A 13,985-nucleotide genomic window follows, 5' to 3' on the forward strand; every position below is an offset into this window, starting at 1 on the left:
CCAGCTGTTAGTTTGAGTGTCTAATAAAATATAGCAATCCCTCCTTCCGCACTTATAAAACTTTTTTTCTGTCGAACAGAATTTTAAAGAGGTTTTCTTCGCAATTCACTCTTTTCACTTATAAACACTGTGAAAACGGAAAACCTAGAGATTTATTTTTTATGATCATAATTGTTGATTCAGCTTCTGTAAGCATGAGGAGTTTTCTACTGATGAGGCGGATAGAGTAGATGTAGCTAGTTTTAACACGAAAAAAACTCCTGTCCCACATATTTTCACTTTTAGATTCTTTCTCCAGACTTCTGCCTATGAGTAGCATTTTTAAAGGAATTCATGCCTAAAGCTTGGAATGCCATTTGACTTATGTGTACTACAATCGATTCAGAGATTGAAGCATACAAAGACAATCAATTGAAGCCAATAGAGCATCACTGTCATCATTGACAAGATTACCTTATAAGTTTTATGTCAGGTTATATCTCAAATTATATCCCACGTATAATCCTATGGCCTTGGAGTAACGTATGGTGGGTGGGTGGGTGGTGGTGGGGCGCGTGCGTGTGTGGTGGTTTTTTTTTTTTTTAGTTGGGGGGGGGGGGCTAGGTATTTTTGTCTTGTTAAAACCATATAGTTCCCATGTTTGGGTAAGGTTGGAATTCTGCGGAATCTCTTGGAATGGGTTTGCCTGTGGATGAGGTCAATATAACTAACCACATAAATCCCGTGTTCTTGAATTCTATTTACGGTCTAATTTTTATGTTTGTGTTTCCATAGAACCGTAGATCGGTGGTTTCCAACATTTCACCTCCACGATTGAGTACATAGTTTTTGCAAAATAAATGTCCAATAGAGAATAATCTTTAAAATGATCTGATCAAATTTGAAAGCATGGGAAGCAAGTATAAAGAAAGCTTGGATATATATATAGCATGCAATTTGTTTTGGAAAAGAAACATGGAGGTGTTTGTAGATTAAAGAATCAACTCACAATTGCAAAAAATATTTGGAACGTATACTCTAAAATGATAACTTAAATGAGCCATAACGAAAAATAAAATGTCAACTGCTTGAAAAAGAAAGATGCTCACATCCTACTTCGATGCTACTTGAGAGTGAGAGAAGGAAAGATCAAAGAAGTGCTAATCATTTGAAGGAGGAGAAAATAAATTGAGGACATGGACATAGGGACTACGGAGATCAAGGTTCCTACAATGCACTTGTAGGTGAGAACAAAAGAGAAATTTACAGTTACACCTGACGGTTGGGGCCAATGCAAAGAATCTCTTACATACTACCATAAGCAAGAAGACAAGATATTCGATGTACAAGCAACTTCTTCTGTTTTCGTAGTCAAATGGTGTATCATCTAATCTGTAAAAGGATCCAATTTATAATGCTATTTGAACTTGTGTTTGTTGGCCTCTCTGCACGAGTCTCTTCAAGGAGATGTTGACAATACCACAACCATGATGGCTGGTTTTAAGAGAACTTCAGCAAAGACAAGGATGTGGTATAACTTTAAATTGGTGGATCGATGGGATACTTGAATATTAACTATTTATCTTCTAAATTGGATAGAACATGCATTTTTTGAAAAAAAATTATGCTTCGTAAGTGTCAAAAGAAGCTAACATCTTACTAAGATTCTTCGACAAAGTTGTTAAAGAACTGGAAGCAGAAGTTGTTTCACAAGTTATCACCCATCATCCATCAAATTATATGGAGGTTGGAAAGTTACAGATGGAAAGAAAAGGGTTGCATTGCATCACAAGTTATCACCCATCATCCATCAAATTAAATTGAGGCTGGAAAGTTACAGATGGAAAGAAAAGGGTTGCATTGTATCTTCGTACATATCACTGGTTTGACTTAATTTTTTAGGAGATTGGGAGGTTCAGTTCAGACTGAGCATATGTGGTGACAAAGGCATAAGTCATGGAAGTACATATCTTTGCATGTCTAAGTATTGGATATTATTATATTATTATATTATATATTATTATTCGGATGTGAAGGTGACTATTTCAACTTGGGGGAGTCGTTTAGAAGATAATAGAATCAAGAGGGGAGGACCAACCCCTATTGCAACTTCAAATGGCGGAGCAGATGCCGACGATGTCAATCAAAGAAAAGGAAATCATCCCGCCCAACGGGAAAACAACTTCGGTGGGGGGTGATCCTAATGGGTGAAGCAAGGAAGTAACGGGTTGGTGGTATGGGGATTGGCATTGCTCAATTTGTAATTATCTCAATTTTAAACGGCGAAGTAGATGCCGATGGTGTCACCAGGGCAGGAAATCCACAACTGTTGTGAATCCTATTAATTCAGAAGTCTCAGCGATGAATGTCAGGAATGAGGGCGATCGGTGGCCTGATTCCGGGGAGGTCCATTCATCTATTGAGGGAGGGATTCCGACACTGACTATTTCGGGTAAGGAGGTGGTAGTGCGAATGGATACCCTAAAAGCATTTCTGATAGGAAGAAAGAAAGACATGGAAGGGACCTTAGATGATTTTTGGCTTTGGGCTAGAAGTTTTTGGGATATTCCCACCCTTACTTGCCCTATCCCCTAGCAAAACATGAAGTTCTTTTTATGTTTGAGTCGGAGGACTCCGCTACCAAGATCCTGGCCAAGGGCGAAGAGGCCGGGGGGGGGGGGGGGGGGGCGGTGGCAAATTAGCCTCTCTCTCTGCCTGGAATCGGAACTATTCTCAGGGGGCGGAAGCTCTATGGGTTAATTTGTACGAGATCCCACTTCATGCCTGGGCTATTTCAACGGTTGAAGCCTTCCTTTGGTCCGGTATTGGAGGTGAAGATGGAAGGGAATCACAAGCAATGTATGACTTTTGTATAGGCCAAAATTCTCGCTCCCCGATGGAAACTGGCTCCTTCCTTTGCTAGTCTCCAGATTTCATACTATTATTATTCAATTGGAATCGAACTCTAAGAAAGAGTTGGACCTCGCTTTGTTTCGCCTAATTGTGAGTCTCCCCATAACTCTAGCCTAAGATCGAGGGGGCTGGTGCCCTCGCTGGAGCTGGTTCAGGACTTTCCGGATTTGGAAAGGTCGTTGACGACCACTGTTGGGGGTCATCCGTTGTCATCTTGGGGGGTCCTGGGCGAGAGAGTGGATGATACTCTGGGGCCCATTATTTTGAATTCAAAATTCAAATTTCAACACTTGAAAGTAATAAAAGATAATGTTCAGGGTGTCACTCCCAAGAATGCTCTATCTTTGCCTCCCCTAGTGGCTGGTGATTACGCTTTGGGATCTGTGAGCAATCGTCTTGGGCAAACCTGCCTTTTACCTTACGGGTCTGGTTCCAAGGAGCTGGTGGGTCCCTGCCCCAAAAAAGTTTCTAACTCAATAAGTAGGTTTTCGGATTCAAGGAAGTTTTTGGGTATCCTTAAAGTTGGGGCATCTGGAATGGGCACAGCTGGATCAATATTTAAGACTCGAAAGCTCAACTTCGGCTTGTCTATGAAGCGAGAATTTGCTTTGGATCCTACCGGTATCCTTCTACGGAGGTACCCACGAGGAAAATTACTGAAAAGGAAGATGGAAAATTTCATAAAACCACTTTCGGAAAAGCCGAAGGATAAAAAACACAACCGAATCCCAAATAGCCATAATCTTCCCCTCCCTCTGCCCAGGGCATGCGCTGCTCAGGGGTCATTAATCCCTAGAAAATCTTTAATGGTCCCTCGAGCTTCAGTCAAAGTTGAAGCTAGGGTAGGGGGAGCGAGGGATTTTATTGATAAAGATTTGAAACCTAAAACCTGAGTGACTACTGAGAGGCAATAGATGAAAGGCGTGGTTGGTGCTAAGGTTCGGTTCATATGATATTGAATGGAAAATCATACGTAAAATAAGGTTCTATTTGGATGGGGCAGAGATGGCATTCTCTTCAACACGTGTTGATAATCATTACTCGGAGTGGATGATTAAAGGCTTCTCAGAAATGGGATCCGGTTCCCCAAAAGTTTTTACTCTTTGTGTTCATTATCTAATATTTTACTATTTCGGTTTACTGGGAGTCGAAGGGGTCGTTTCGAGTTTAGGCCAAAATGAATGAGTATTTCGGCTTCATAAATGCTCTGATTTGAAAGAAGGGATTTTCCAACACGCTATGGTGGGTGTAGGGGGCGGGTCTTTGGCCATTGGCCAAAATTAGATATAGAAAGACTAGAAGGCGATTGTGGGGCTATTCAGGGGACTTGTCATACTCTTGACTCTCTGCCTTCTTATTGAAAAAGATAAAAATGGAGAACCAAAGTGATATCTTCTCAACCCCTTCGTCCTCCTCTCTTGCTCCGGCTTCCGGGCAAGAAAGAAAACGACCCTTGGACCTCGCGCATATGGAGGAGGCTCTCTGTAATTTGAAGTCCTTGGTTTATAATGAAGAGAAGGCATCCAAGTTTTCACCAACTCATAGGGAAGTCATTAAGGATTTTCTTAAGAGGCAATGGGAACTTTTCAAGGAAGAAGCAAATCGGAGGCGTGAAGCTTTCTTCAGCATAAAAGGAACCTACAACGTCAAAGATACCCACACGCCAATGCACAAGCATAGTTTTTTCAACCAGTCCCTGGAGGACAAGAAGAAGTTGAGGCGTCTACGATAGGAAGCGGATAAGGTGGTAGGGATTCAGAAGTTGGAGGATATGGTTGACGGACAAAGGCTTCGGTAGAAAGGGAACTGATTGTCGAGGATCAATTGCCTATTGTGTCGGATGAGGAGGTTTTTGCATTCGGGATTGAGAGTCTTCTGACGGATTTGGGAAAATGTTCGTCTTGATGAGGAATCCACTTTCAAGATCTTCATTGGAAGATCGCAAAGTTTTTTTGATAAGTTTTAATCAGGGGTTTCTGAAAGGTTTACAATGTTTTTTGGAAAAGGGATGTTTGGTCGGTCTACCTGGCAGGCTCAAAATGTGGGGTATAGGGATTTGATACAAGGAATATTTTTTGTTTTCTTTATCTATTGTGGCCTGGAAGTACAATTCTGGGCCCTCATATGTTGTAACCAAGGGGAACTCCTAGTCCCTACCTTATGTAAGCTTCGTATGATTTATAATATAATTCTGACATCTTTCAAAAAAAAATATTGGATATTAAATTTCATGAGAAATGGACAAAAGAAATATAATTGCTGACACCCATATTAACTAGTTTTTGACTTCTTGTTTGACCATACGTCAGTCGAGTGAGGGAGTTTAAAACTTCCGACGAATGGGCCTGCAATTTTATTTTATTTTTGCAAAACAAGGGAGAAGGGAAGAAAATCTAGGGCATTATTTGCAATGACTTACCTTTTGGCATTAGGTATCTATAACTCGTTGAAGTTCTTACATCTTGTTGGTTTTGAAATGACCTACCTTTTGGCATTAGGTATCTATAACTCTTTGAAGTTATTACATCTCGTTGGTTTTGATGACAGACATGCAATGTGTTTCTAGCTTGAGGTCCCAATAGGGCAAAAGAATCCATTGGGAAGAAATATGGAAATCTCAAGAAGTACCGGGCTATAAGAGAAAGCATTGATAGGTGTTGCCATGTTGCGACGTGCATCTCAGACAACCTCTGAATAATTAATTGAACCCTCATTGTGATTATGAAATAAGCTTCAAGCTAAGAGAGGAAAGCGTGGCATTTATTACTCCATCAAGATCATGGTAGTACATAGAAGCGATTGTTAGAGAACACACTTCAACTATACGAATTTTAACGCAGCTGTTCAGCATAGCTGTAAAGATTAAAGATACTTTTGTCATTGTTTTTTTTTTTTTTTTTTGTACTTCCTTTTAATATCCTTTTACATTTATCGTTGTTTCCTTGGTAACTTGACTCATCAGGGGTATCAATATAAATGTTCAAATCATAAACAACAAAGCTCGAGAGAAAGGTTTGAAGGAAAGAAGCACAGCTCAAAAGTGTTGCTTGGCGATGTCATCATCCGTGTGGCTGATATTAGCAGCTGTACGACTATTCTAGCTTAAACCTAAAATTGATACAATCCGGTGTATATCATCCTGTTCATATTTAGACATACTTGCTTGGATACTTGGGGATAGATCATATTTTTTTCTTCCTCATACAAGAGTAGTTGCTCTTTATGGATATTAAATATGGATGTGGTTTGGTTCCAATCCAATTAGGACTGAGGCTGCTATGATGTAATTCTCAGTCATTTTCGATGTACATTTGCATTTTTGGTGATTTATCATAATTATCTAACATGTATGACCTATTTGTGAGTGTATATCAATGATTGACATTATTATTAGGGGGAAGATGGTGTTTGAAGGCTGAGTAACATGTTTATTTGCCTTTACATGGGTTTATGAGGTTGTATGGACAGATCTTGAGAAGTTTCACATAGACTTTTTCTTCCTTAAGGGTGTTATGCAGTCTCTCTTCTTATGGCTTGAAGGGTTGTTGTTTGTCCTGTTAGACTGTTTGGTATGGTTAGAACTTTCTTTTATTGATTATTTGAACAATGTTTGAGACTCAGAAGGAAGTTTTTCTGACTCCATTGTCCATAATCAGATGCATAGAAATTCAATGCAGTCCGAAAAATTCTGGCCATCAGATTATATCTGTGAAACTAAATGGGAACTTAGGTATTCAAATGGAAATATTGAGAAACCTGATCCGGGTTATCCATTGTTTTCCAGAGTGAACGGTTGGCAATCTCCTTCTGATGTCATGGTTCTTGAACGCCATGGAACCTGGAATTCAATCTCTGAATTCCACACTTGTCATAGCATTATTAATAATCACTGCACACTTGTCATTGCTTAGAGCACAATGTTACATTCCATGACTGAGCAACACTATATCACATTAAATTTCAAGTTGACACGAATGGTTAGAAAGTATACAATTGAGCCTGGAAGTAAAAAATCTGTTGGGCACGGAGTTGTTTAATTGATGTCTATGAAAGACACGCAAGATCAAGATGGGTTCTTCAATTGAGTATGGAGGGATCTTCGTTCTAATTTTGATGAATTCTCTCTCTCTCTCTCTCTCTCTATATATATATATATATATATATATATATATATATATATATATATATATATATATATATTAGCAAAGGTGGATACTAGATGATTATCCTTGCTCAAATTACGTGAGGATACAACTACAGTTCTCGACGACCATTATGATGATAATGAAGGCTTTATGCTGTTTACAAGAAAAGGAAAAAAAGATAATGTTACACCAATTGTTACACTGGTTAATATCTAAGCCTGCAAGCAATCATTTGACATAAAATTCTGCCTTAATAATTTACCTTGATATACGCATGTCACTATCAACGTCGGTGAGTACTGTTGGCTCATAAAATGTCCTCCCAAGGCTATGCCTTTTACCTCCAAGCATGATTTTTGCTCCCTTCGGAAAAAAGGGAATTGCAACATAAAAGGAAAAATATAAAATATCACAGTAAGTTATGTGATGTAAAATGCAAAAAGATAAAATATCATAGTAGCTATGTAATTATGCAAACGAAAGCTATATATCTCAAATCAAGCAACTCACCTTAGAAATTACTTACATGCGCTCTGAAAATTATATGAAGAAATCAAACTACTATTTTCTTCTTGAATAGGCTCATTATATTCCAATCCACAACTCCTCATTATATTCCAATCCACAACTCATTGTAAGCAGAACTCCTTTTCGTGTTTAATTTAACTCTCAAAGGATGTTAGACCAATGACTATCAAGAATTTGTAATGGAAGTTAACTCTCAAAGGATGTTAGATCAATGACTATCAAGATTTTTTAATAGGACCTTTCATTGCTGAGTCATTAGTATTACTATATACAAATTTATTTTTGTTTTCACAGTCAAAACAGCAGGATCTAATGTGATTTTGGCTTCAAATTTGAATCTCAAGATGAGTCGTAATGATTCAGAGCAGAACTTTCTAAATTGATTGTTTTTTCAGAATCATTATACTGCTCTACCAGTTTTGTATTTTGTTTTCTTAGGCTAGTTCTCACGATTTCCAGAACTGATCTTTCATCGATCTGATCTGAACTGAAACCGCTAAGTCAATTTCTTAGCAATATTTGAAAGAAGAGTATTCTTAATAATACTTTTATCACTAGCAAATCAACACTGCTAATAATAAAATGCCATGTGATTCTAGTGTATAATCAATTTAAAAATACTAGCCATGGACAACTGATAGTATCAAAGCTGCCGATATTATAGAACTTTGCCAAGACAGAGAGAGGTCCCTATAATTTAATAGTTAGGTGGCCAGTTAATTTGGTTCTCCATGAATATAAGAGGCACCTCGTAATTGAGCTACTGATAGAATATGACATTTCTCCTTGATTCCCAAACCGATCAAAGAGCACCTCGTAATTGAGCTACTGATAGAATATGACATTTCTCCTTGATTCCCAAACCGATCAAAGACCCCCCAAGGGGGAGCAAAAACTTGGTAAAATAGCCTTTAGTCTGCTAAAATTTAGGTCTTCATCCGTTAACAAGCCAGATCTCATAATTCAGCTACAGATAGAATATGGCATTTCTCCTTGATTCCCAAACCGATCAAAGACCCCCAAGGGGGAGCAAAAACTTGGTAAAATAGCCTTTAGCCTGCTAAAATTAAGGTCTTCATCCTTTAACAAGCCCAATCCATTCTTGTTTTGATAAGTATTTATCAACTCATCCAGAACCTTTTGTTATTTTATTGCCATTTTGCCCAGAATGAACCTTAAATGCAGAGTAATTATTTTGAATGGACAAATCCCTGAGTCAAATTTCAAACGTTCTTGATCAAGCTGATATTTATATTAGCAATGGAATCAGTGCCTGGCATTCTTTACTAAAAGTTCCATTTTTATAATAGATATGCCTACAAAACAGCACAAGTCGTTCCCCATGCTGAAGGTTCATTTGATAAACCTACAAGGCATGGTTCTTACCATTCAAGTTTCACTACAACTACCGAGGAATTGTCTGACGTCATGGAACAACCCGAAGAATTCCAACCAACGAAACAAGAAGGATAATACAGAAATTTAACCAGCAACATCAATAAATACACTATGCAATGATTGGGCAGTAGTCACAAATGAACAAATGGAAAAAAAAAAACAGATTTATAAGGTTATGAAATTTTAGGTTTTTATTAGCAGATGCCTCCAATCTCCAACGAAATAAGCAGAATCACCCTTAGAACCCCGAATTTAAACTCCAAATGACTAAAGATTTGTGCTCTGGACTAGAAACTGGTTTATTTAGATTTGCTAGCTCATGAGCGATAAAACTTGCATCAAACAGCGCAAAAAATCCAACAAAACTACTGACAATTTTGACAAGATTTAGAGCTCAAAACCCCTCAAAATTGAATATATATGGTGATGTTACCAGTAACACATGATGCAAGTTGTATGGCCCACTAATAATTAGCAGTAGAAAGGTTCAAAAAAATGAATATGAAAAGAAAAAAATCTCCCTCGTATGTAGACCTAAAATAAACGAGTTCTTTCTCAAAAAAATTCTTTCTGAATGATGGAGGGCATTCAATTCGGGACCGGTTAAAAAAAGGCTTTCAATTTAGGAAAACCCTGCTTACAGAGCTTTGACAGCAAGATAGACTAGGTAAGAATGCCAAATGATGTTGCAGGGATGGAATCCATAGCCACTGGAATACTGTTTGATAGTTTTGGGGTAAATGAGCTAAATAACGCTGGATATAATCTCGAATCTAATATTCCTAAACTACAGTGACTTAAAAACACTTAGTAATAATGCACCAGAGGTATTGACAGTCCTTCTAACATGTACTATATATGATATTCCAAAATACAACTTCTAATAAAAAAATGTATATAGGGTTTCATATTCTATATGTTAGTCCCAAAAGATCAAAAATTGTATTCCCAATTGTGCCAAAAAGAACATCATACTTGTTGTTTAAGGTGGTTGAGGTAGCCAAAACTGTTATCCATACTCAATACGCATTCTAATACAAATAACATATTGTTTAGGGAACCAATATATCAATTATAAAAAAGGAGACACATTATGCTGATAACAGTTCGATCAACAGCGATAATTTTATTATGGTTGATAAAATATACCTTTGAGGTGGCATCTTGAATAAATGATTCAACCTGTGAAACAAAATTCCAAACAAAAGTGAAATCCATGTAAAGAACTCAAAGAACCTCAAAACTTTGTCATTGAATACAGAGCTGATTAAAGAAAATACTATTTAGAAGTAAATTGTGAGTCTGTATTTAGGAAAATAACACACTTTTAAAATATATTCTCGAGTTAAAAAATAATTACAACCTTTTGTAGAGCAGCTACGTTGATCAGTGGACCCTGTAATAACAAATGATTCAAGCAAATATAAAACCATCAAAATCAAGGAACTAGTTCTCACCAAAATAATGAAAACACGATAAGAAAAAGCACTCCAGAATTGAAGCAGATAAAATACAGCTTAAATGCACAAATTAGTAAAAAAAACTACATCTGGAAGTCATGCCATATACCGAAGAAAGAAATTAATTCAAAATGACATCATCAAATGGAAAATTCTATTGTATTTGAATTAAATGCCAGTAATCAAATAAAATGTTTACCACAAACGAACCAGAAAGAGTCACCAAAACCGCACAAAATAAATCGTTTCAGATGTTTTATATTAAAGAAGTTGGGATAGGGTGGAAAAAAAACCTGGGCTACACCTTCCGCTAGGCCATTGCCAACTTGCAAACTTTGGACAGCACTAGAGAAAGCATTTGCAAATTTCTCATAAATCCCTGTGTATAAAGGCTCCGTATATCATACTAAAACAGAGAAGATATAACTATTACTTTCAAGATAACAAAAACTTATAGTAATCAATTAATCTATAGAAACTTTCACTTTGATAACAGACATACGGACATTATACAAATCATCCACTTCCAATCAGTGTAAAAAGTAAATTAGTATGTTACATTTACTATGACCTTACAGGTTAAAGTTTAAAAAAGTTAATAAAACAGAACTTAGGCTACTTTGACAGTTCATATCTATCATTTGAGAATTCAGATGCAGTGAGAAGCAACAAATATGGAATTTGGTAAGAAGCTCAAAAGGATGCCCATAAATGCTTCCAAAAGATCCCTCATTAAGATTTACATCTGCAAGTGCACTTGGCCTCTCCAAACGCAATTAAACAGGAAACAAACAACATTATGTAAGCACATGAGACTGAGCACAGAAGTCCTTTTTTAGATAGGCATCTAATCATGTCTACTGGTACAACCATGTTTCAATGGAACCTAAGATGAATACTTAGGGGGTGTTTGAATACGCGGATTTTAGAATCTTGGATTTCCACAAAATCTTGGATGGGAGACGAGAGAAGAAGAAGACTGTCCATCGTTTCTGATTTCTCGCCCTTCTTTCCGTCGAGCAAGAGAGTAGGAGATCATCCCCTGTTTCCAGATATTAGGAGATGGCAGAGAGATTTCTAAAACCTGGATTTCTTACTTAAACCCTTCATCTGCAACCTACCTCCCCCACATCTGCAACCTACTTCCATTGTAAAATCCAGAATATTACACAGCTTTCAAACTAAACCCTGGATCATAAATCCGCATATCCAAACATCCCCTTAAAGTTTAGTTTCATTTCTAAAATGGAACAAGTAGAAAAGAGTTTCCAACTCTTCTCACTTTTTCACGTGACTTGGGAGTCTTATAGGGACTCTGAAAACCTAACCTATCTTTGCTCCACACTTTGGACCACCAATAGTCCATGGTGGACCTCAAATGAATAATTGATGAACCATATTTCAAAGGCATCTTCTTTACTACTCTTCCAACCTTCAGGCATCTAGGGGTTATTCTGTCACCATGCTTAACCTAAGCAAGAAGCATTTGTTTTTTTTTGAATGGGACCAAAGAAAGAAGCATTTGAGGACATCTTGCCATAAACCAAAAGTAAAACAAGAAAGAAGTGACAAGAAGAAGCAGTAGCGGTCTGCACAGAAGGTAGCCACCGAAATGCCCACATAACATACTCATCCATGAGTATTGACAAAAATGCCATGTGCAAGGATTTATATTTAAGTTTCTGTTTCGGTCGCTACTGAAATGAAAACATTTCAGTTTTGAATGGAAATTTCAGTGGAAATCCTGTAAAATCACGAAAACGTGTGCAAACCTATGCAAATGATAGAATTTTAAGATGAAACATCATGAAAGGCTTGAATAAGCACAAATGCACACTTAGAAACCACCACATATGCAAGAAAGAAATCCATAATGGTTTAACAACATTGAACACCTAGTGACATATGCTGTCAAGCAAATCTAATAATTCAGCACATACACTTCACATATAATTTATATAAATATTTATGCACAATACATACACCACATTTCACATGCAATTCATACAAATATAATTTTGTAACAAATATTGATATAGTAACCCACTAATACAGTTATGGTTTTGGTTTCAGTATGCATTTCAATGGTTTCGGTTCAGTATGCTTTTCAATGGGGATGGAAACCAAAACATTTGAGTCTAAAACCATGGCCATATGATATATTCTCCCATTGAGTTTTAGGCGGTTTATCTTTTGCCTAAATAATAAATAAATAAAAATTATCCCATCACAACTATTATAATTGATGAAACCAGTTAAGAATAGAAAGTTTTTTAAATGAAACCACTTAGAATAGAAAGTTTTTTAAATGAAACCACTTAGAATAGAAAGTATTTGAGGGAGAGGTTGCAACTAAAAAGAGGAGAATAAGAAAAGAGCATTGTTACATGTATTCTTCTAAATGGGCAAAGAATCAGTGTCGGACACGTCTCGGATTTTAATACTGAATACTTATCTTTTATCTCTTTTATCTTTATCTCTGAATAGTGAATACTATTAGCGCAACTTTACAATTACCATATATTTTGAGATTTACCCATCCTAATATTAAGTTTCTTAAATGGAAATAAAATATTATATATACTTAACCTATTAAAATATTCAATATATTACTTGTTATAACTTATAAGTGGAAAAGAAGAACATTGGTAAGCAATTAAAGAATCCCTAAGAAAGAATCAATACATGAACTGTTCTGATCATCGTTACCAGAAACTTGTTCTGCCTTATGACTGATTAACCAATTGCAACATGGATCTGTGGTGGCTTCAGCCATAGAACAATGTATTAGAAACGACACCTTATGAAACCCACATGTTGTCATTAAAATTACAAGAACACCCAAAATGTGTGCACGATTATACTATAATATCTAAAAAAGGGGTTAGAAGGGTGAGTTCCTCGTGTTCCGACGGTGAGTTCCGGCGGTGAAGGAGTCCTATTCCGTCGCTGAATCCGACGATGTCTCAAGATAGAACATAGGACTTGGACTTCTGCTTCGGGGGGTTGGATTCGTTCTTTGGCGAGATGTTGGGGGTTGGAAGGCCGCTTGTAAAGCTTCAGAGTTGGTAGCTTCAGGTGAGTGTGGCCTTCGTCGGCAAGTTCCGGCTGGGTTTATGTTTGTTCCTCTTTCTGTGTTTGGAGTCCATTCCCCAGCTTCATTTCCCCTTTCCCCTTCTCCTTCTTCTTCTGCTTCCTCTTCAGTATCTATTTCTGATCTCTCTGATTCTGAATCCTCTGCTTCGTAAACATAAGGTTCAGCGTTCCCCTCTGTTGATTCCGTTTCTGTTTCTGACTCTTCATCTCAGTCGGAGTCGGAGTCTGAGTAGTTTCCCCATAGATTTGCTCTGCACATCTTTCTTTGAGGTGTTGGTTGGGGAAGTGTGAGGAGGTTATGATGGTAGCTCTGGAGGGTTCTTCTAGTGGCGTTTGGAAAGAATGCCCCTGTTCCAGGTGGGTGAGTGGGGCTAATTTGGTTCCTTTGGGAAGTTTGAGTATTTCTGGGGCGGAAAAATCTGTAGCGACGGGAGCAAATCTAGTTCAGTGGGGTCCTTCTGGTGGC

General features: G+C 37.4%; 1 protein-coding gene across 3 annotated transcripts in view; it reads right to left on the reverse strand.

The window, feature by feature from the left end:
- The window catches only part of ALDH5F1 (aldehyde dehydrogenase 5F1), a 70,297-nt gene that overhangs the window by 6,568 nt on the left and 49,744 nt on the right, over positions 1–13,985 (reverse strand). For all 3 annotated transcript variants that reach the window (XM_077388276.1, XM_077388277.1, XM_077388275.1), the window contains 4 exons: positions 10,717–10,802; positions 10,327–10,359; positions 10,113–10,145; positions 7,300–7,400 (listed from right to left, as the gene is read on the reverse strand). In XM_077388276.1, coding sequence (XP_077244391.1) covers positions 7,300–7,400; positions 10,113–10,145; positions 10,327–10,359; positions 10,717–10,802 — 253 coding nt within the window. The remainder of the gene's footprint in view (positions 1–7,299; positions 7,401–10,112; positions 10,146–10,326; positions 10,360–10,716; positions 10,803–13,985) is intronic.

Source organism: Tasmannia lanceolata, unplaced genomic scaffold (genome assembly GCF_043159265.1).
Source record: "Tasmannia lanceolata isolate RefF3 unplaced genomic scaffold, GAP_Taslan_0.1 ptg000008l, whole genome shotgun sequence".
NCBI classification, from domain to species: Eukaryota; Viridiplantae; Streptophyta; class Magnoliopsida; order Canellales; family Winteraceae; genus Tasmannia; species Tasmannia lanceolata.